The sequence below is a fragment of the Anabrus simplex genome, chromosome 5 (genome assembly GCF_040414725.1).
Source record: "Anabrus simplex isolate iqAnaSimp1 chromosome 5, ASM4041472v1, whole genome shotgun sequence".
Taxonomy (NCBI): domain Eukaryota; kingdom Metazoa; phylum Arthropoda; class Insecta; order Orthoptera; family Tettigoniidae; genus Anabrus; species Anabrus simplex.
This window is the reverse complement of record NC_090269.1, coordinates 281,368,077-281,392,839: the sequence shown is the minus strand read 5'-3', so window position 1 is coordinate 281,392,839 and position 24,763 is coordinate 281,368,077. Positions and strand designations below refer to the sequence as shown.

General features: G+C 41.8%; 1 protein-coding gene across 1 annotated transcript in view; it reads right to left on the bottom strand.

Moving 5' to 3' along the window:
• Fhos (Formin homology 2 domain containing) overlaps window positions 1-15,346 on the bottom strand; it is a 1,020,872-nt gene extending 1,005,526 nt beyond the window's left edge. Inside the window, exon 1 of the mRNA XM_068227617.1 lies at window positions 13,259-15,346. Coding sequence (XP_068083718.1) covers window positions 13,259-14,324 — 1,066 coding nt within the window. The 5' untranslated portion in view covers window positions 14,325-15,346. The remainder of the gene's footprint in view (window positions 1-13,258) is intronic.
• Between the last annotated feature and the right edge of the window lie 9,417 nt (window positions 15,347-24,763).

Genomic DNA, 24,763 nt, shown 5'->3' with positions numbered 1-24,763 from the left:
GCAGATGAAGCCAAGCCAACTTAGACCCGGGAGGGGTTACGAATGGGGATTCCCTGTGACATCACTCGAGAGAAGACATCCCTCCTCAAGACTCACAGAATGAGGGGAAACTAACTTTTTCGAAACGGAATATAGAAGCCATCTTGGAATCGGACTGGCCAACTTAATTACCTACGAGGTAGAAAATTAATAAAACTCGAATTAGGGGCTCATCTCCCGATTTAAAAGGGATAAATGTTACTGGGACATTTATTTAGAGTGTTTAATGTCCTCTTCCGTGATAACTTTCAGCAGAAGAAAGAATACTGTGTTGTTTCTGCGTGGAAAAGTACTGTGGCCATCTGGTTAGTCTCATGACACGCCCTCGACGGAGGGACTTCACCCCGTGTGGTAGGGGAAGCAGAACATATTTTAATTAATTTAAAGAGATTCACCGAAGGATAATTGAGTGGTTATGTCTCAATCGCACCAACTAGATACTGGTCACCGGTCACCCGCACTATTTTACCTCGAGTACGCCGGGAATAGGCGCTACGCAAATTAGTGGAAGGGGTATCGCTCCCTAGTAAAAACTACTGCAGGAAGGGACAAGAGTCAGTCTGGACTGGTGGCTTACAGACGGCGAAGCTATGTGCATTCGAGCTTCCAGCGATCTTTTGTTTGAGTGAATTTAAATTTAATTTACAAGTGAAATCGCGTACTGTGCGTAAATATTGCAGAGATTGGATAGACGCGATGCTAGTGTCTAAACTTTAAAGATCAGGGACGTGTCGCGAACATTAAATATAATTTGTAATAATATTATTATTATTATTACTACGGCGCTACTGTGTCGAGTAGTAACAAAGGTACGCGGAATCCGATACTGAACCGCGGATTGCGGAGTGAGGTCCGATATCGTGGCTGGACGTTCACACTGAATGTAACTAAACAAATCTTGGAATAAATAGTGACGTATTGTGTGCCTCAGGAATACTGCCAGCGGTTTCGTCAACCTAGAACAATGGACTCCCGGTTGGAAGGAAGAATGGTGCCTCCAGTAACTGCTTTGGTGCCTATGGGTCAGCACTAAACCAGCAATGGACTTCCTGAGCTGACAACGGGTCATCGAGTGATGGAGATGAGTATCAATCATATTTAATATGACGTAATCAGATTGGGCGGGGAACAGCTATCATTACCTGACGCTATAATGTTAGAGATTGTAACTCTAGATGTAGATGTGCTACCATGATACACGTAGCTTCTATTTACTTTATTTAATTAGTAACACGTCTGAGCAATCAATTGTAAATAAAGGGGTAATACGATAAGTTTGCATGCAGTAGTAGATTGACTTAATCATTTTATTTGGGGAAACTTGTAATTATTGATGCGTCAGGAAACCAATTTTTAGTAATTCAGAGTAATTCAAGTTAGGCTGTAGTTAGTCCAGCGTTGATAATGCATGGCTGGTAAATAGTGTAATTTTATTCCGTGAGCACCCAGAACTACGAGATATGACTTCGGAACTGACACCATAGGCCTCCACTGACATATATTTAGATAGGAAGTGTACGATTTTAATTGGCAGGCTTATCACAATTTAAGTGCAAATTGAGGAATATTTAATTCATAATTGTATTACCGTGTGACGATTTTATCAGAAATCACAATTTAGATATGGATTAATTACACCGTTATTACGAGGAAGTTAATTATGATCACGCAGTATGGTCTAATTTCCAGGTAAGTCGTGTAGGGAGATAGTGTAATGATGAACCCAATAATAATAATAATAATAATAATAATAATAATAATAATAATAATAATAATAAATTGTAGTTATGGTAATCATGCAAGTATTGGTATCATAGAAACCGGTGTCGCGTCGCGGGATCATGATATTGTAAACGAATGTGTGTGTTGAATTGAAGTGAAGTATTGAGAGCCGATGTAATTTTGTTTAATGAACAATGAAGCTCAGTTTATTAGTGAACGATCCCCGAGATGGGGTGTTTTGTTAAGAAAGGGCGTTATGCCTGTGAAGGCCGAGGCCATTGACCACCCGCCGTGCAGGGGCTGGGGCAGTTGACCTAGTGAGGAGAAGTGTTGGTTTTTTTTGTATGCTCGTCCGCTCGTATAAGGGGGAGCCTTGAGTTAAAGAGAACGAGGGCCGGAAGAATCGCCTAATAATGGAATATTCAACACGCCAGAATGATGTAGTCGCTAATAAATGACACGGCGATTGTTACCAGTACTTGTTAGTTTACTGTCATTACACACTTGAGTATAATGTAGCTTAGGGTTTTCAGAGTCCCACCTCCATCCCAAGGGGTGTCAGTTCAGTTCCCGACAGCGGCATTGGTACCCCAATGCTCAACCGAAGGCTGGATGTCTCACGTGTTTACTGTATATAATTTGTGTTCTCTGAGTGTTTATGTATCTTGTTGTGATTATATTTGAGTTGCCGATGGTGCTGACCATCGGGGTGGTGAATTTTTTTTACAAGTGAGGGTCGGTTCAAACCCGGGCGTTTGTTCCACATTTTATGAGTTCCTTCTTGGTACTTCGTTGGGGAATGGTTGTGTGTTTAGTATAGGGATTGCTCAGATTCGTTGCATGCATGTTAATCCTATTGGTCAATGATATCACATAGCCTCAGTGTCTATGATAAGTGTTTTTCCGTTCGAATCTCGTCATAATGGATCGCTCTGCGATAGATAATACTCGGATCCATCACATACGACTAAAAGTCGATAACAAACGACAACAATTGACAATAATCCATGTAATTCATTTGTATATAAATGCGTCATTACCATCATCATCATTAAGGCCTAATAAACCACTTGTATTAATCTAAACTTTAACCCGAATGTGTTCTCATTGTAATTAGGTATGATCCGTCTCCTACCCTGTATGCCTTTAAGCTAAGTCTAGTTAAGCGCCTATTTGTTTTATTCCAACCCGTTAACGCCCTGTAGATATCATGCCGGAGCCATTATGTGTAGGGACGGGTGCAATATTTCGATTAACACGAAATTAACCAGCATTTCACTATTTTTCACGTATGTAATAAAGTTTTATCACACATACTATTATACAGCCTTCGATAGATCTCACATAGAAGAAACGAACGATATATTGCGGTAGGCTACGTGCTATCAAGTCGCGATATAGAGTTAAACAGTACCTCCCAAGGAAGTGAGCAAGAAGAATGAATGTATCAACAAGCCCAAAATATCCTAGGCTGAGCGTTAGAAAGCCTATATATAAGGCAAATATGTTCTAGTTCCCTGTAACCGAGCGAGTTGGCCGTTTGGTCAGAGGCGTGCGGCTGTGAGCTTGCATCCGGGAGATAGTGGGTTCGAATCCCACTGTCGGCAGCCCTGAAGATGGTTTCCGTGGTTTCCCATTTTCACACCAGGAAAATGCTGGGGCTGTACCTTATTTAAGGCCACGGCCGCTTCCTTCCAACTCCTAGGCCTTTCCTCTCACATCGTCGCCATAAGACCTGTCTGTGTCTGCGCGACGTAAAACCACTAGCAAAAAAAAAAAAAAGTTCCCCGTAAACAATCGCATGCCCGAGACTAAAAGTTTAAGGACATAAATCATGTTCATGAAGTATACAGGTGTCCTTAAACTTTTGGTAGGATCGGTATTGAAGGAAGTCTGGTATACTCTTTTTTGAGACACACGGACTATTATGGAGGGACCCATTACTGAAACGAAACGATAGATGTTTCTATACAAAAAATGGGATAAAGAGGACGAACCCAATAAGATTAGTATGGAGTGTTAGTAAGGTACCTTCTGATTGGACAAAATCAGTAGTTGGACCTATCTGTAAGCAAGGAAACAGAAAGAATTGGAACAACTATCGAGATATCAGTACTGTCAGGCAAGGTGTTCACTGTGATTTTGGAAGGGAGGGTGTGATCGGTGGTTGAGAGGAAGTTGAATGAAAACCAGTGTGGTTTCAGATCATAGAGGGGCTGTCAGGATCAGATTTTCAGTATGTGCCAGGTAATTAAAAACGGACCATTTATATTGGTATTAATTAAAAATGTTATGAGAGGAATATACAGTTATGTTTCGATTTCGTAGGCCGGCCCGGTGGTGTAAGGGTAGCTTGCCTGCCTCTTAAAATCAATCAAAGACACTTTTGTGGACAATAGGGAACATGCATGATCCGGGGTTTTAATTAAAAATATGCTAATCTGATTCAAAATTTCATGCAGAATTCAAAAATGTGATCAGAATGTACAAATAACAACTCCAAACGTGATAAAAATCTACGAAAATGTCACGTCACGCAAGCACGCGGTCTCATTGGTCTGACGTCATCGTACAGGTTGACTGAATTAGCAGACGAAGTAACACATAGTGTGCTGTGAGAAGCAGGATACACTTCGCGTATTTCTACTTTACGTTAGTGTCTAGTATGGTTAAATTCGAGGTCTATACATTGGATAATAATCTGAGTGGTATATTTTAGACTTAAAATGAATCCTGCGCAGACAGTGAGGCAGAAAACTTATAAATGGTGTAGAGTTCCGATGTGCAATAGCACATCGCATACCATACCAAACAAATTGTTTATAAATGTTCCAAAGACGCTAAAACTAGGGAGAAATGGATTTTGGCGAGCCGGAGAAATGCTGGTGATATATCGGAAAAGTCTACAGTTTATTTCTTTTTTTTTTTTTTGAAGATTTTAACGTAAGATGAATTTGTTTGAATTTTCAAATCACTTTTCCATGTCAGCTGTTCTAGTGGTAAAACTTTAAATTTTAATGTATGGTACTTTATTTAAATGCTTCAATTACATCTTGGAATATGAAAGTAAAAAACAGTGCATTAAATAATGCTGATTATTAAAGTATTCTCCAAACCTAACCTATGTTTTGGGTGATCCATGTCAAGATAATAAATCAAAGGGGTTGTGAACCATTTTGACAGTTCTAATTCTACCAATATATCTTGGCATGGGACAGTTATGTATGTCTTTATTGAAGAGCTTAATTGGTAAAGAAATTTAGGCTATATCTAAATACTCTATAATGTAACAAAGAATAGGCGTGTACATCATGAAAGGAAACAACGTGAATTTAACAAATGTATAACTCTACACAAAACCAATGCTTGTCTGTTGGGGTCTTATAAGTTAACAATGCTCAATTATAATAATTATCATAATATTAATGAAATAAATAACATAATTGCACACAGGTGAAAACAGTGATGTAGGTGTTTAAAATATTATCCAACTTAGCCTAAGTTTTAGGTTATACAAGCAAAGTCAATAAACCGAAGGGTAAAAATACCGCGCGAGTTGGCCGTGCGGTTAGGAGCGCGCAGCTGTGAGCTCGCATCCATGAGATAGTGGGTTTTGAACCCCACTGCCGGCAGCCCTGAAGATGGTTTTCCGTGGTTTCCCATTTTCACACCAGGCAAGTGCTGAGGCTGTACCTAAGGCCACGGCCGCTTTGTTCCCATTCCTAGGCCTTTCCTGTCCCATCGTCGCCATAAGACCTATATGTGACGGTGTGACGTAAAGCAAAAAAAAATGTCACAGCACCCAAAGACATTCCTGTATTGAGCGACTAAAATGTCACCGGGACACTTTTCTTTCCTGATATGCTCAGCTTGTTAAAAGCCAAATGTAATTAATGTTATTGGCTTCACGCCCCGCTAACTACTTCTACGATTTTCGGAGACGCCGATGTGCAGGAATTTAGTCCTGCAGGAGTTCTTTTACGTGCCAGTAAATCTACCGACACGAGGCTGACGTATTTGAGCACCTTCAACTACCACCGGACTGAACCCGGATCGAACCTGCCAAGTTGGGGTCAGAAGGCCAGCACCTCAACAGTCTGAACCACTCAGCCCGACTTGTGAAAACTAGATGAAGTCATATTTATCTTTATCATGTTTAACTTTTTCCCTCCACAAAGATATTTAATTCTCTTTCATGGGCCCTGGAAGTGGCTAGGCCAGTTGTCCCAACCATAAATATATATATTTTTGGGAATGATAGATTATAGCCCTATAGTACTATGATCTTTCTTTCCTTCTTTCTTTCTTTCTGTCTTTCTTTCTTTCTTTCTTTCTTAATCAGCGTATCCTTCAGGGTTGGTTTTCTCTCGGACTCAGCGAGGGATTTCACCTCTACCACTTCAAGGGCAGTGTCCTGGAACGTGAGACTTTGAGTATGGGATGAAACTGGTGAGGAGGGCCATTACCTCGCCCAGGCGGCCTCACCTGTTATGCTCAACAGGGGCCTTGTTGGAGGATGGGAGGATCGGAAGGGATAGACAAGGAAGAGGGAAGGAAACGGCCGTGGCCTTAGGTGCCTGGAGGAGAAGTAGGAAAATACGAAAAACCACTTCGAAGATGGCTGAGGTGGGATTCGAAACCCTTCTACTCAGTTGACCTCCCGAGGCTGAGTAGACCCCGTTCCAGTCCTCGTACTATTTGTTTTCAACTTTCATGGCAGAGCCGGGAATCGAAACCGGGCCTCCGGGAGTGGCACACATTAACCACTACACCACAGAAGCGGACTAGAACTATAATGCTACCTATATGTTTATGTTAGTGCTGAAATCCGATTTCTTACTTTACTAATGCTGAAAGCCCGAAAATGTAATGTTGTTCTTTAATAGGGGAATTAGTCTAGAAGGAAATGTTGAAAGTGATGTGATATCTATCCACGTTCGTTGTTATCCTAATACTATGGGTTACAGTACATTGCACGTATATAAAAGACGCCACTTACAAACTTGCTTGTTATCCGCGAATTTCTGCGGGCACAAAAGTCACATTTTTCAAGAATGATGACATCTACACATGGTAGATTGTCTGACTGTGCTGTTTCGAACCTTTCTTCTGTCATTTCGAAGTTATTCGCGATCGTGAATAATAAACAATCGGCTTTTAGCAACGGCTATGCACAACGGCTGATAGAGCTCCATGCGGTACTGGATCGTGACGTCACAGCGCGCCGCTTACGTCAGAGGCCGTTTCACTCGCCTTGCGGAAAGGCACTATTAAATATTTTTTTAATGGTAGAAAACAAGGCAACATACCGCAATGTAATACGTTTACGTACTATTTCATTGGTGTACTTTTCAAAAAAAATATTTTTGAAAATGATGCATGTTCCCAATTGGGCTGCAGAGAAAATTGATGGTAGAATGAGTTCTTGGAGGAAGTTGGGTGAAAACCAGTGTGGTTTCAGAGCGCAGATGGGCTGTCAGGATCAGATTTTCCAGTATGCACCAGGTAATTGAAAAATGCTACGAGATGAATAGATGGTTATGTTTATGTTTCGTATATCAGGAGACGGCATATGGCAGAGTGCCGACGAGGAAGATGCTCGCCGTACTTGGGGTATATGGGATTAAGGATAGATTATTAAAATCAATCAAAGGCATTTATGTTGACAATTGGGCTGCAGTGAGATTTGATGGTAGAATGTGTTCCTGGTTCAAGAATCTTACAGCGGTTAGACAAGGCTGTAATCATTCACCTTTGTTGTTCATAGTTTGCATGGATCATCTGCTGAAAGGTATTAAGTGGCAGGGAGGGATTCAGTTAGGCGAAAATGCAGTAAGCAGTTTAGCCTATGCTGATGACTTGGTCTTAATGGCAGATTGTACCGAAAGCCTGCAGTCTAATATCTTGGAACTTGATAATAGGTGTATGGTATGGTATGGTATGGTATGACAATTAGCCTTATGAAGACTAAATTGATGTCTGTAGGTAAACAATACAAGAGAATTGAATGTCTGATTAGGGATACAAAGGTGGAACAAGTAGATAATTTCAAGTACCTAGGATGTGTATTCTCGCAGGATGGTAGTATGGTAAGTAAAATTGAATCAAGGTGCAGAAAAGGTAATGCAGTGAGCTCGCAGTTGCAGTGAGCAGTATTCTGCAAGAAGGAAGTCAGCTCCCGGAGCAAACTACCTTCACATCGGTCGGTTTTCAGACCAACTTCGCTTTACGGGAGTGAAAGCTGGGTAGACTGAGGTAATCTTATTCATAACAGAAGTAACAGACATTCAAGTAGCGAGTATGATTGATGGTACAAACAGGCGGGAACAATGGCAGAAGGTTACTCGGAATAAGGAGATCAAGGATAAATTAGGAATGAAATCGATGGATGAAGCTGTACGCATAAACCGGCTACGGTGGTGGGGTCATGTGGAGCGAATGGAGGAGGATAAGTTATCTAGGACATCGGGCGAGTTGGCCGTGCGCGTAGAGGCGCGCGGCTGTGAGCTTGCATCCGGGAGATAGTGGGTTCGAATCCCACTATCGGCAGCCCTGAAAATGGTTTTCCGTGGTTTCCCATTTTCACACCAGGCAAATGCTGGGGCTGTACCTTAATTAAGGCCACGGCCGCTTCCTTCCAACTCCTAGGCCTTTCCTATCCCATCGTCGCCATAAGACCTATCTGTGTCGGTGCGACGTAAAGCCCATAGCAAAAAAAAAAAAGTTATCTAGGAAAATAATGGACTGTATCACAGAAGGTAAGGGGAGTAGAGGGATACCAAGACGACAATGATTAGACTGAGTGTCAAACAATTTTTTTTTTTTTTTTTTTTTTGCTAGTTGCTTTACGTCGCACCGACCCAGACATGTTTTATGGTGACGATGGGAAGGGAAACGGTTAGGAGTGGGAAGCAAGCGGCCGTAGCCTTAATTAAGGTACAGCCCCAGCATTTGCCTGGTGTGAAAATGGGAAACCACGGAAAACCATTTTCAGGGCTGCCGATAGTGGGATTCGAACCCACTATCTCCCGGATGCAACATCGGACAGCGTGTCATGAAGACCACAGACCCCTAGCTATGTTTGGTGTTGCTTCCACTCACGTACAGTAGACAAGTCTGCTAAATTTCACCTTTTCTAACCAACTCTTATTATCATCCGTCCCTGTTGGTAGTCTCGTAGATTTGAAGGACCTAGCGAACTGCAACTTTTGGTTGTTGATACGCTCTTGAAATCACTTGTTGATGTTTATGATGATGGTGGTGATGATGATTATCATTGTTTAAAGGGGCCTAATATTTAAGTCATCGGCCCTTGAAATAACTTAACTTAGATTGTTTAGTTGTCATCTTGATAGAACCTCTCGTAGTAGGCATCAATAACTTTTTTTCAAAACCAATTAGAACCATACGCACGAGTGGATAAGTTCTCTTCTGTTTCCAATCAACTGCTCGATTATGAAGTCATTGTCAATAAAGGATCTACCATGATAGAATTCGTTTTGTTTTCTTCCAAAATAAAAGCATCGGAAATATTCAGCCGCCATTATTGATGAATGGATTATTGAAATAAATTGTATATAATATTCGAAAAACAAATTTCCCTCTAATGTTCACATTTCTCTTTTACAGTATCCTCCCAATGTATTTCACTGACTCATGTTAAATTCATGTATGATCATGATGCAAATACGTTTGTTTCCTTTTTAACTTTTAGTTTATTTAGTTATACATAATTTAGCTCTATGCCTTTGCTAGCAAGATGTAGTGTTTACAGTGCACTATGTCTTCTGGTATAGGCTATATCAGATTTGTTACTTTCATTGATCTGTCTCAGTCTCATCCTTGGCTTGGACAATATGAAAGTGACTGAGGTATGAGTGATGCTAGTAATACCATTCCTTATGCAGCCAGTCCCTGTTATGAATGGTGTGAAAATATCGCTCATAGGGTCGGTTGGTGCATACATTTCAGTGGGCTTGGCAGACGGATATGTAATAACAACGGCTGGCTCGGTGATGAAAGCAACGGGAAACTACCTCACTCCTCATTTCCCTAGTAGGCCTACGCCTCTTCAGTGACGCCTAGGCTATTTATGACAGCTGTTGGCGGAGCTGCAGAGGATCAAACCAGCCTTCGGGCTGTAATGTCAAGAGAGATGTAGGGCGTCCAGGTAAAAGTTCATTTATGAAGTCGGAACATCACTACGTGCTTTTCAATGATTCCGTGATTCCATTTTCTAACTCGCACTACTGTCTGAGCAATACGGTAAAATCGTGCAGCTAAGTCTGCATTCCGGAGATACTGAGTTCGAACCCCATCGTCGGTGGACTTTAAAATATTTTACATGGTATCTGAGGGGAAAATCCGAAATGTCAGTCCCGTTGTGTGGGTTATGGTGTCGTCCACTTACACTGAGGGGTGAAGGGGGTACACTTACTCCCTTGAGATCTACGAGAGCTGTCTAATATGAGAGGAAGCAGACTGGCTAGTCACGCCTCCCAGTCACATATGGATATGTAGTCCATCAGAACAATATTAGTTGTGTTCATTTTCCTGTGCGAACTTTTAAAGGAAAATGAACCTTACCGTACCGCCCTCTAGGAATGTATGTTGCGTGACTTATTTACGCACTGTACTGATGGTTCATTTTCCTTCACACGTCGGCATCCGAAAATTAACACAACGAAAATTGTTCTGAGGGACTGGGAGGCGTGACCAGTCTTAAGGAAAATAATGGATAGGAGAAACATTGTAAATAGGACCTTTTGACCGAATAGTGACGATATAATGTGTATAGGCCCTATATCTATGTAAATTAAGGTAAGTTAACTGAAATTCTTCTTCTTCTTTTTCTACCGCTTTTCTCATACATGTGGGGTTGCGGGTGCAAACTGTGTCGCACATGTGAATTTGGCTCTGTTTCACGGTCGGACGCTCTTCCTGACGCCAACCCTATATGAAGGGACGTAATCGCTATTGCGTGTTTCTGTGGTGGTCGGTAGTGTAGTGTGTTGTGTAAATATGAAGAGGAAAGTATTGGGACAAACACAAACACTCAGTCCCCGGGCCAGAAGAATTAATCAGAGGCGATTAAAATCCCCGACCCAGCCAGGAATCAAGGCCGGGACCCTCTGAACCGAAGGCCAGTACGCTGACCGTTCAGCCAACGAGTCGGACATAATAATAATAATAATAATAATAATAATAATAATAATAATAATAATAATAATAATAATAATAATAGTTTTAATTTCCACTAACTACCACCGAAGTGCCGGAATTTTGACCCGAAGTAGTTCTTTAACGTGCAGATAAAACTACTGACGCGAGGTTGACATATTAAAGAACCTTCAAATACCACCGGAGTGAGTCAGGATCGAACCTGCCAGCTTCAGCTCAGAAGTGCTGTACCGCTTGAGCAACTCAGACCGGCGAAAGAAGAATATGAGTGTGATAATGACAGTGTGATAGTGGTTTTGTCAAAAACAGAGGAGAGAAGAATTTAGTGTTTGTAGATTCTACAGCAACGTCCCGTAGTTTTCTATACTGTAGACTTGAAGCAAACATTTACATCCTGGCAAAGGGGTGAGCTGCTGGCCGCTGAATTACCCCCCCCCACCCCACTATGGCACTACAACCCTCGAAAGGCCTTGGTCTACCAAGCAACCGCTGCTCAGCCTGAAGGCCTGCAGATTACGAGGTGTCGTGAGGTGAGCACGACGAATCCACTCGGCTGTTATTCTTGGCTTTCTAGACCGGAGCCGCTATCTCACCGTCAGATAGCTCCTCAATTCTAATCACGTACGCTGAGTGGTCCACGAACCAGACCTCAGGTCCAGAGAAAAATTCCTGACCTGGCCGGGAATCGAACTCGGGGCCTCCGGGTAAGAGGCAGGCAGGGCGGGCAATGGCCGCTGAATTACCCACTCGAAAAGTTATTATTTTTTTTTTGCTAGTTGTTTTACGTCGCACCGACACAGATAGGTCTTATGGCGACGATGGGACAGGGAAGGGCTAGGAGTGGGAAGGAAGCGGCCGTGGCCTTAATTAAGGTACAGCCCCAGCATTTGCCTGGTGTGAAAATGGGAAACCACGGAAAACCATTTTCAGGGCTGCCGACAGTGGGGTTCGAACCTACTATCTCTCGAATACTGGACACTGGCCGCACTTAAGCGACTGCAGCTATCGAGCTCGGTCTCGAAAAGTTAAATGCCCCTTTAATTCCTATCGATTTTAAGAGATTCAAGGTTTTTTGCCCTGCAACAGTTCTTTACCGTGATGAAGGGCAACCATATGGACACTTTTTTTGGACACTCTTACATGACACCGATCTCGGCCGAGATTGAACTCGCTATCATGGGCACAAAGTAACGACAAGTAACCGACTGAGATTTATTGGTACACTTTTTAATTTCGTGTGGCTATTACTAGCCGAGTGCAGCCCTTGTAAGGCAGACCCTCCGATGAGGGTGCGCGGCATCTGCCATGTGTAGGTAACTGCGTGTTATTGTGGTGGAGGATAGTGTTATGTGTGGTGTGTGAGTTGCAGGGATGTTGGGGACAGCACAAACACCCAGCCCCCGGGACATTGGAATTAACCAATGAAGGTTAAAATCCCCGACCCGGCCGGGAATCGAACCCGGGACCCTCTGAACCGAAGGCCAGTACGCTGACCATTCAGCCAACGAGTCGGACAAGTACAGCTACTGTAAGACGGTATTTTAAACTATGACATTTTCTTATCGAACCTATTGTTATAAACCGAACAGAATCCGGCTCCATGGTTGAGTGGTTAGTGTACTGGCCTTCAGATCTCAGGGTCCCGGGTTCGATTCCCGGCTGGGTCGTAGGATTTTAGTCGTAAACGATTAACGGTTGGTACGGGGACTGGGTATTTCTGCTGTCCCTAACATTCCTGCAACAGACGTGTATCACAAACTACACAAAATATTATTCTCCAATGCACTAACACAGGATTCATATAGACAGGGTGTTCGGAAACAACGTGAGCCGGGTATACTAGCGTTGGAGGGTTGGTATTACTGATAAATAATTTTAAAAAAATGATTCGATATCATGCGCCGTTGTAATTTTATCAGCTGCTGAAGTTAAACCAATCAGATCGCTTCGCGGGCGAATTCAAATCGACTTTGCGCGGCGGTGTTGCTAAATCTGCACGTGGTTTAAGATAGGCTTGAGAGCATTGCCAACAAATACAAAAACACCCCAGCTTTCAGCCGGTGTCACCGTAGTGTACATGCTATGGTGCGATCCTGTCAGCCCAGAGCTCCGTGCTTAAATTTAGCAACACCGCCTCTCAAAACCCAGCCTGCTTTCTTACCTTTGATTTGATACAATGTGCACCAAATAATAATAAGTGAATGAATGTTACTAAGATTCAAGTGACAAACCACTTCTATCCAGAGAACTGTTCAGATATTTCGAATTTCACCATCCCAACAAGTGATCAATTCAATATAAAAAGTTAAAACCTTACCTTCATCGTCGGATGGCTCAGCGTCTTTATTCTCTAGCATTCTCTTCAGTTTCGCAACTCCCATAGCTGGCTCCACGAGAGTAGCGGCTGTGCCCAAGATGTCATCAATATTCGTATGGCTACTAATGAATAAAGGTAAATGTTTGGGACGTGAAGCTTTCTTCGCTGGAGATGCTTGTTTCTTTTCTGATTCTGCTCTTATCTGTTCAGTCACATTATCGTAAGGAGACTGCCTTCCCGATTCGTTCCCTGGAACCTCTGCAGCGATATTTTTTACTGATCCGGTCGATCCTTTGCGTGACGTTGATTCGGGAATTGTGAGGGGAAATTTTGGTACTATGGAATTCTCATCATTTTGTTTCTCGATATCTTTCCTAGTTCCGTGTTCTGTTTCTGAAGAGGATGATTCTTCGTCAGATGAGGATGTTTCAAGCCTTACAACTCCTTCAGGTATGTTTCCGCTGCTACATAACCACCAAGCTTTCTCTCCTGACTGCTGGTGTCGTATTCTGTACAATGATGGCTTATCCGAACCGTTTTCTTGCATTCTCGCAACTGAACGACTGCTCTTTACTTTATTGAGCCCAGGTAACTTTTTCTTTTCCGAATCAGAATCAGTAGTTTGATTTAAGGAGGAATTGCTCATTATCTTTTGAATACCTTCCGGGATATTCGCATTACTATCAAGCCACCAAGCACGTTCTCCCGACTCTTGCTTCTTCAGTTGGTTCCTTAGACGACTTTTACTGTCAGATTTTTGAAGTTCAGCCACCGCCTCAGCTAGCTTCGCAATGGATTTATTACTTTGGATTCTCAGGATACCTTCAGGAACATCGCTATTTTTGTCAAGCCACCAAGCTCGTTCTCCAGACTCAATATGACGTATCCTGTTCTTCTTGGGCTTTTCGTCATCAGTTCGTTTTGCATCTTCCTTATCGGAAGACTTGGAGAGTGAGGTGTTACTTCCAGTTCTGTGAAGTGTGTCCGGTATACTTTCATTGCTTTTACTCTCCGAGACATCCTGTCTCATTTTAAAGAGGTTAGTTACTGGCGCAAGTGCTCTCATAAGGAACGATTTAGCTTCCTCATTTTTCGGTTGAGTTTTAGTACTCGTAGGCGGTCTAGGTGGCTTATCGGCTGTAACAGAAAGATCATCTGCAGAAGACCTTGCAGATGCTATACTAGCCGTCGACTTCCTCTTCTCAGATATGGAAGGAGACCTCTTGCCACGCTGTCGACGTCTGGTGACACTGGAGGTGCTCTTCCTATCCTCCTCGTCACTAGTGCTGGAACTCTCGCTGGAGCTAGTTGAGGAGCTTGATTCACTTGAACTTGAATCACTAGAGCTAGAGCGAGTTCCTGACCTCCTCCTACGCAGCGACGGTGATCTGGACGGACTTCGGCTGGGAGTTTTAGTTCGCACCGGACTTTTCCGCTTTGGGCTACCAGTACTCTGCTTAGGAACTTGTAGGAAGTTCGGCGCTGGACCACCAGAAGCAAGTTTAGATAGTGATTTACTTATTCGTAGAGCGGCTGCACTCTTATCGATTGTAGCTGGTAAGGAGGAGGATGATCCTTGCTCTGCTGATGGCTCTGAATCTCCCGAGCTGATGGAAGAACTTCTTTTATTCTTTTTGTTGACCTTCCGTTGTTTATCCTGAGTTTTTTGAAATTCTTCTACTTGTGCCGGGTTGGGAAGACCTACGTTAAGAGCAGATTTACGAAAATCTTTGTTAACAACACTCAGTTTGTTCAGGGAATGCAACGATGAAGATGGTTTCAACGAAGTGCCATCTTTCGGGAATGGAGGAGGTAGTTTCTTAGTTGATGCTTCAGGTGAATCTAGCTTGGTAGAACTCTTTGAGAGAGACGGAGAGAGTGGTGAAGGTGGCGGAGTTTTCGTAACCGGCGAGTCTGGTAGCGAAGAGGACGATGAAGACTTAGATTTAAGACTGGAGGAAGTATCTATCTGATTAGAGGAATCTGACTTAATTGGTGGTTTTCCTGTGATGCTTTTCACAGAATTATTTCTTGATATCGACGGAGACTTCGATATAGAAGACGAACTCTCCGTTCGCGGTACAACGTCGTTCTTAACGGCACTGTCTGTCGGTGATTTAGAAACATCCTTCACCTGTTTAGTCATATCTTTCGTGGTCTGATCAACAGAACGATTGATGGATGGGATTTTTTCTGAGGTACCCTCTCCTTTGGCAGTATTTTCGCTTGATGACTTAGGAGCATCTTTTTCCTTTTTGGTCAAATCTTTGGTGACTTGCTCTTCGTTACGAGTAATTCGAGGTTTATCTGTAAGTACGTCATTTTTAACGGCGATTTCTTTCGGTGACTTAGGAACACCCCTCTCTTTCGTTGTTTGCTCACCGATACGACTTGACTTATCTGAAAGCACATCACTTTTAACCGGTGATTTTGGCACATCTTTCTCTCTGTTAGCCTTCTCCCCTTCTGAGTGACTCGAAGTTTTATCTGTAATTACCTCGTTCTCTTTCAGGGATTTGGGAACAGGTTTCTCTACCTTTTCTAAAGTTTTATATTTCACTTCTGCTATTAGACTCGTGTCAGGAATTTCTTTATTTAATGAGGAAATACTTCGGCTAGATTTATCTTGTAGGAGTGTTCGTGTTGAGGCTTCTTTTCTGGACTCAAAAGTGGAAGATTTCTTTTCATGAGAATCCGTTCCAGAAGTACGTGAACTTGCTTCAGAGGAAACTGCCTTCTGATCTGTTTTGTCGTTGGTTGTTGATGTGTCTTTGTCGCTACTCCTGGAAGAAGAGGAGCCATAACTTCCATATCTATCAAGACGGGAGGAATATCTGGACGAGTAAGGACTGCCTGCGCCATACCTATCCAGATATGAAGACCATGGCGAAGCGGAAGACCTACACGAACTACCGAACCGTGAGAGTTTGGCCGTATCGTCACCGCGGTCAGACTGGATGTCTTTATCCACCATTTTCGGCCTCTTCGTGGGCTTCGCTATCGTTTTCTCTATAACACGAGCGAGGTCCGCCCGCCTACTTCTCGTATATGTCGAGGAAGAAGGAGGCGTAGGTGAAGTACCGCGCGTTACAACGGTAATATATATAGTTGGAGGTTTCTCGTCTTCGTCCGATGATTCTTCACTACTTGTCGTTGAAGTATTGTCATCGTCATCGTTCTCGTTCTGTTTTGTTTCTATTTTATTTGGTGTACTTGTGGCGGTTTTTGTGGTTGCAAAAGATGCTTTGTTGGGGGCTAGAGGTGATTTTAATGTGAGTGTGCTAGGTATATCGTATGCTATATGGTCTTTTTTGTCTTCAGTGCTGGTAGTTCTTGAATACCTACTGTATCTGTCAGAGGATACACCAAATATCGGAGGAGGTTTCTCACTGACAGGGCTTCGGGCAATGGACACTCCGTATCTTGTACTGCTCCCAAAACGAAGGGAAGTTGGTATCTGTACAGGAGTGGTGGCGGCAGGTGTCGAGGAGGTGGATGAAGCAGAGTCTCCAGCGTCTCGACTGTTTGAGCGACTGTAAGTGGATCCTCGTCCATACAGTCTGTAAGATGATAAAGAACCAGCACTACTACTGCCATAGACTCCTTTGTCTGGGGGCGGTTCTGGGCTCAGATCTCGCCCCTTGACGCTGGTACTTCGTCCCAGTGTTCGACTATAAGCACTCAGATCCCGAGTTTTCTCTTTCTTCTTCTCCTCCTCCTCTTCCGCGGCCTTGCGTCCCGGATATGTGCTACTGTAGTTAAATTTGTCCTTAAGTGAGAGCCGCTCGCCAGCGCCCTCCTTGGTGGCATATTTATCGATAAGAGCCGAAGTGGTCTCGCTACCCCTAGAGGTTGACCTGTCCCTAGCCCCAGAAGTGAAGGGTGAGCGGTAGCTGACGGGAGGCGCAGTGGAAGTGCTGCTGGTGCTGGAGCCGTACCGCCGACCATAACCATCATACTGAAACACAAAGAATAATAAGTGAAAGTGATGTTGACTCAAAATATAAAACAAAGTAATCATCAAAGTACATAAGACTTTCTTAAAAATTATGCTGCCTAAAAATTTATTTTGCCCCAGGAAGTAAGTGTATGTTTGACAAAGAAATGATTCCAGAAATATTTTTCAAATATCTCATTATTTTACTTTCAGTCTGACGGTAAGCAAAAGCATGCGCAGGCCTACTACTACAACAACACATGGTGGAAAGTAGACTTTATGTTTTTTGCAAGTTGCTTTACGTCGCACCGACACAGACAGGTCTTATGGCGACGATGGGACAGGAATGGGCTAGGAGTGGGAAGGAAACCTCCGTGGCCTTAATTAAGGTACAGCCCCAGCATTTTCCTGGTTGAAAATGGGAAACCACGGAAAACCATCTTCAGCGCTGCCGACAGTGGGGTTCGAACCCTCTATCTCCCGAATACTGGATACTGGCCGCACTTAAGCGACTGCAGCTATCGAGCTTGGTAAGTAGACTCCTTGGCTGATAATTATTAAAATTTCATATTTATTGGAACGTTTTGCTTTCAAGTGAATTTTTTAATTTTCACGAGCACATTGGACTCGAAATAAACTCTCAGCCTTTCTAATCGTGTATAGTACATAATTATAGTAAATGTCAAAGATATGTAATATACAGAACTGAAATGGCCAACCAGAACCGGTAAGAGCCGAATCCACGATCTCCCTATTTCACGTCAGATGCTCTACCGATTGAGCTATGGTTGCCTTCCCAACAGAACACACGACCTAGGTTGCGGGTTCGGATCCCACTGGTGAACATCTCTTCAGTATGTGCTGTATATACCGAACATGACCTGAAAGCCTGAAACTTTATTTGAACTATTTTGCTTTAAGGAATGTAGGTAAATAATTGTCCGACTTATAGGCTGAATAATCAGCGTTGAGAAAATCCGTTCAGAGGGTCCCGGGTTCGATTCCCGGCCGGGTCGGGGATTTCAATCGCCTCTGATTAATTCTTGTGGGCCGGGGACTGGGTGTTTGTGTTTGTCCCAATACTTTCCTCTTCATATTCACACAACACACTACACTACCAACAACCACAGAAGCACGCAATATTAATTACATCCCTCCATATAAGGTTGGCGTCAGGAAGGGCATCCGGCCGTAAAACAGAGCCAAATCCACATGTGCGGCACAGTCGCACCCGCGACTCCACAGGTGTGGGAAAAGTGGTAGAAAAAGAAGAATAGAATGTAGGTAATTAATTAAATTTGTTAGAGTTCTAAGAAAGTACTAAATCTAAGAGTCTAGAAACTGTAATGTACACATTTAAAGTCCACGTCTCCGAATATTGGTCTCCTCCCCCATTACTACGGTATCTATTGATTTATACTTGCATTACGTTGTCATCCATACGGCGAAGACACCCTGCTTGCAATTACATCATCTTGCAGTTATCGCTTAACTCGCATCTTGACAGCATATTCTGTGATTGCCAATATTGATATTGTTGTATCATTTCACTACTGGTGCAATTCAGACCGTGACTGATAGTACTATACTTCAATTACAATCTGCTTTACGTCACACCGACACAGATAGGTCATATGACGACGATGGAATAGGGAAGGCCTAGGAGTGGGAAGGAAGCGGGTGTGGCCTCAATTAAGGTACAGCCACAACATTAAATGTTGGATCTGAGGGTTTGTTCCAGGTCCACTCAGCCTACATGAGAACAATTTAGCAGCTCCTAAGGATGATGTAGCGATCCCGGTCTAGAAATCCAAGAATAACAGCGGAAAGGATTCGTTACCTTGACTACGCCTCACCTGGTAATCTCTAGCTTTCCAGCTGAGCAGCAGTCGCTTGGTAGGCCTAGGTCTATTGGGAATGTTGTGCCATGAGATTTCTTTGTGTAGACTATTGGCACGTACTAATATTGTAATTAACCCTTAAATGCGCAATTTATTATTTCTTTTAAATGTGATGGTTTTTCATTCCAATAGTAATTCATTATTGTCAGAAAAATATTTAAAAAATTATTTCTCAAAATTAGTAATTTTTAATTCATTTGAATCAGTCAAATGTTAAGAATTTTGAATGTTTTGCGTGCCGATATATGCAAAACTGTACGATTACTGTAGCTACTTCCACACTTCAGTCTTAGGGATAACCTTGCTCACAAATACTCTGAAGTAAACAACATTTTATTTGTTTTACCTTAACTCTTTAAAGTTTAAACTTCACTCCAGCAGATTAACAAGAAAAATCATAAAATAAAATATTATTTCTTTTTTAATACACTAATGACCCCTAGCGAGTTCTTCTGGAAGGTAGGAGTAAATACACACTTGCAAATTGTAAAGCAGACATAACAAGCAAGTAAATTCTACTTTGCACCTATGCAATGCTGTGCATTTAAGGGTTAATAGCCTAGTTACTGTACGATTATATGTTAAGTTTCATTAGTAATATACTCCGATAAATGAATTCCCATTATTAAAACTTGCATTAAGATACTATTGCTTTTGGTTGTTCTGGATGGTTTTGTAATCAATTATTAAAGTTGACAGCAATGATGGATCTTTTTTAGCTCTGCAGTATTTGCTTCTTAGGAACCCTTTTTATGTGATTTCAACTTTGTTCTGGATTAATTTCAAATATGGGAAGTGATTTCTATCCATAACGTACGAGAGTGGCAAAATTATTATATTCAAGGTACCTTTAAAGCATTTATTTTAATTATCTACAATACAGAGCAACTTATTAAATCGCATAATGTCTGGATAAATTTGAATTTGTAATGTGAGAGCCTAGTATTTAATACGGACTACATACTCCCGCATTTTAAAAACGAAGTTTGAGGTATAGTTGACTGAATGAACGGCAATTTGTCCTGTAGTATGAATAGAATCGATTTTCTCCATTTGATCAAGTGTAGGACGTGTGGCCATACGTACAATGAAAAATGCTGTAGATGAGGCTCTATTGTACGCGGTTCCGGTAGTACTGCCAACTGAATGGAAATGAAATCTGAATTGAATCGATAATATGATCGATCGATATTAATTTTCTAAACCTTTATTATCTTATGCCAACAACTGTGTCACACACATAATATATAATACTATATAACATTTCCCGATGGGAAACGTGTTCCTAGCATGAATTCTATAGTTTGGCTTTGCTGTGTAACCAACGACAGTACGAGTACGTAAAGTGTACGCCAGATGTCGCACAGCGATGATAAGTGATTCTTAGTTTGTGTTTCAAAGGTTGCCAATACGAATCTCGAAGATAAGCGAAGTCGACTGATTCAGCACTAGGGTGTAAATCTATCGCTAAAAAGTGCGCAGGTAATAGCAGTGTCGGATTCTGGCAGTGAAAGAAACGTGGACACCTTCATCTAAATGGTGTAGAGACAACAACGTCTGGTGATAGTGCTAAGGTAATGGTTGTAGCTATCCTTTCAAAACATTGTAGGTGTAGCAATAAAGGTAACGGGCAGCATGGAGACAGCCGTGAGGCAATTGCCGCTGCAGTGCGTCAGTCGTCGTTCAGAACATGCACGCTCAATGCGTACATCTGTACGCTAGCCGCAAAACGTCATTACGGAAGTATTCGCCCGTATTTACATTTGTTTGTGCGAATTAAAATGCTTCAGGCAATTAACGCTCCCACTGATTGTGAAGTACGCGCTGTGATTCATTTTTAAATGGAAAAGGCGTGAAAGCTGTTGAAATTCATCGGCAAATTAATGAAGTGTACGGAGAACACACTATGAACGAAGGAATGGTAAGAAAATGGGCTAGAGCGTTTAAAGAAGACTGCACTAATGTCCACGACCAGGGGCGGCCCTACCTTATGTGCTGCAGCACATTGCCTATTTGAAAATTAAATTACTTTGAAAATATCATCTGCAATCAAATAAAGTACATTGAAAAAGACGTCAGCCAAAGAATAGGAAATTATTCAACTCATCTCACGACCAGGTAACTAGTCGTGTGCTCCACGCCGGCCGGGCGCTGTGCTGGGCTGTGCGATCACAGCTCAGGGAGAACTTCTAAGCTTTTTGCCAGAAACCAGGAACTCTGCCTTTTGCGCATGCGTGCCCAACTTTCCCGACAGGCTGTGGAGACAACAGCCAAGACCGGCAAGACATCACTTCACAGCAATTCTTCGTTTGACCACAGAGAGGCAGCACTAGTCACACTTGCAATACGACCGAAATGAGAACGTGGCAGGTGGCACCCTCTTGACTCAGCGGTAGTATTTAAGAGGGGATCGCTCAAAGAAAACGGGTAAACAAAATAATGTAGAGCTGTTCCCGCCAGGTCTTTTAATATCAAAGAGGATAGAATACTCCCAACTTGCCTATTCCATAGCCGCCTTTGTAAATCGATGAACTATAATAATTGTACATTTTATGTTGTCAAAATAAGGACATGATATTGTGATTTTCTTTAATAAAAATGTCTAGTTAATAAAATGACACTATAGAAACATAACATGTAATTTTACATTACGACGTTGCTGGTTTTATTTCAATGATTTTGATAACATTGGGAAGTTCTCTTTTTGCACACTCACACCAAGTGTATGAGTTCGTGAATATTTTGCCATTGCAGGTGTTATTGTGTGTTTAATTATATAGTTTTATTATGAGGAATGTGTATTGCACCCATAAGCGAATGTGGAGAGCCTCTTCTCAGTATTTTTATTTTTTGGTGGGGGGATGGGTTCCAGCACACAACTGATTTTCTGCACCAGCCGCCGGTGTCGACGACGAGAAGCCTAGTGGGTGACCGTCTGTCATTACTGACGACTTGGTGCAAGGGTTCGAGAAAACAGATACTTTATGATTTCGTCATTAAGTTATGAGTTGCCTGAAATTTCAACGAGTGTTCTTTATGAAATTGTATAGGACATGCACACGTGACTTCACAAATCCCGAGGCAATAAAGCTATTATACAACTCCTTTGTAAGAAGTCGGCTGGAATATGCACCAACCATTTGGAATCCCACCTTTAAACTATATGAAAACAAAGTTGAAATGGTGCAAAACAAATTTCTTAGATACCTTACGTACAAAATAACTAATAATTATCCTAAATTTGATTCGTATGATGACTTAATGAAACAACTTGGCTATAAGTCCTTAGCAAAAAGACGAGTAATTGCAGTTCTTCTATTTGTCAACAAATTATTTAACAATATTATTGGTAGCTCCAACTTGCTCTTTCTGTTCAACTTGTCTGTCCCTAATCCATCTACACGCCCGAAATATGTTACTTTCTACTGCTCTAGATCAAGAACCCAACAACATAGTAATTCGCCAGTGTTAAACTCAATGAAAATATTTAATAAATATAGCAATGAGTATAGAATATATATATTTGCAACTACATACACATCCATAGTAAAACAATGTAAACAAATAACTTAATTGTTTTCTGTTCTAAGTTAAAATCCCACTTTGCTGATTCCCATTGTTAGCCTCATAACTTTAGTTAATATTCTAGTTTCTAGTTATACCATCTAGCTCATCATAATTATTATCTTCGATAACATCACTACCATCATGTATAATTACAGTACTAATGCAGCTTTAAAGCAGTTCGTAAATAATTTTAATTGTAATATTTTAAATACCTTGTTATAATATGTGCACATGTAACTGAGTATTTTTTATTTCATTTATGACTTTATTTTACAAGGACTTTCATAAGAGGTATTCTAATTTTAATTTAATATTTGTTTTTATCTAATGTAATAGTATATGTATATGTGTTTCACATCATTAGGTTTGTACCTGTCTGAAGCACAATAAATAAATAAAAAAAATAGGACGCTTAGATTATGGGACGCTGTGCTCACGCAATCCAAAACAAACAGCATGGCATGCTCACAAGGGGGATTCCTTTGCTTCATAACAATGTGTGGCCTCACACGGCTAATGGAACGCGAGATCTCATCGCTTCATTTGGTTGGGAACAATTTGATCATCCTCCGTATAGTCCTGACCTGGCGCCTAGTGACTACCACTTGTTCCTGCACTGGAAAAGGCATTTAGGAGGTCAGCGCCACAACGACGACGACGATGATGATGATGATCCCAAAACGACTGTGCTGCAGTGGCTGGCACATCAAGCGGCAGATTTCTATGACGATGGATTTCACGATATGACAAGTGCCTTAATGTGCTTGGAACTTATGTTGAGAAGTAGTTTAAGGTACAGGCTTACATGTAAAAAAAAAAGAATTGTTAAAAATGTATTACTTTTTTCTATATCAAAACGGTACTGTCTTAAAAACACGCCTAAATATAATGTATATATTGTCCTGCTTCATGGCTAAATGGTTAGCGTGCTGGCCTTTTGTCCATAGGGTCCCGGGTTCGATTGTCGGCCGGGTCGCGAATTTTAACCTTCATTGGTTAATTTGGATGTCTCAGGGGTTGAGTGTGTGCCGTCTTCATCTTTAGAATTCATCACAGGTACGACGCTATTCTCACAGATTCGCAGGTCGGCCATTGGCGTCAGCTAGAAAGACCTGCACGAGGCCTCTCATGATGCCATACACCATTCTTCTCCTTCTTCTTCTTCTTAATAATATAATATTCGCATAGGGCATGATTATTCGCTACCGTGATACTGTTTGGGATATATGTGCAAGCCTTGACATTACATTTGTATTAATTCCAATTGAGATTCTCTATTTTGCAAAGTACTTTTTTTTTGCTAGGGGCTTTACGTCGCACCGACACAGATAGGTCTTATGGCGACGATGGGATGGGAAAGGCCTAGGAGTTGGAAGGAAGCGGCCGTGGCCTTAATTAAGGTACAGCCCCAGCATTTGCCTGGTGTGAAAATGGAAAACCACGGAAAACCATCTTCAGGGCTGCCGATAGTGGGATTCGAACCTAGTATCTCCCGGATGCAAAGTACTCTTAGCCTTTCTTTTATAGGTTGATGACGTTCTTCTTAAAACGGTTCGGCTGCTTGTTAAACCAATTTGAATTTTTAGTATGTCGGTGATGTAACCGTAATTCCAAGAAATTTGCTGTTAATCTATGATAAGCCATGAGAACTGTAGTTTTACGATGTGTTGGTTATTTAAATAAGGCTAGAATTGGTTCACGTTTCCTTTCTTACCATGCCCTTGTGTGTTATACGTGGGTATGGAGGCGGAAAATAGGAGGACAAAGCCAATAATTTGCACCCACTATACCACACCTACCTCACTAGATCACCAACGCGTCAGATGGAAATAATGGTGTGCAATGCTAGCGAAGAAGGGAGATATATTCAGTTCTCAGCTCACTTGAAGATTATTCCGGAATATTTAATTTTCAAACTCTTGAAAATGTCTTTATTCGTCTTACTTGGCATAATGGTCATTGGTATATAATTTATATATAATAAAAAAAGGCTAAGTATGTGCAGTACATACATTTATGCATGTATATCAAACCCTTGTCGCGATTCTCTACGCGATGAGGTATGAAGTGGCGTGAACGTACAGAGTTTTTACGACAGGA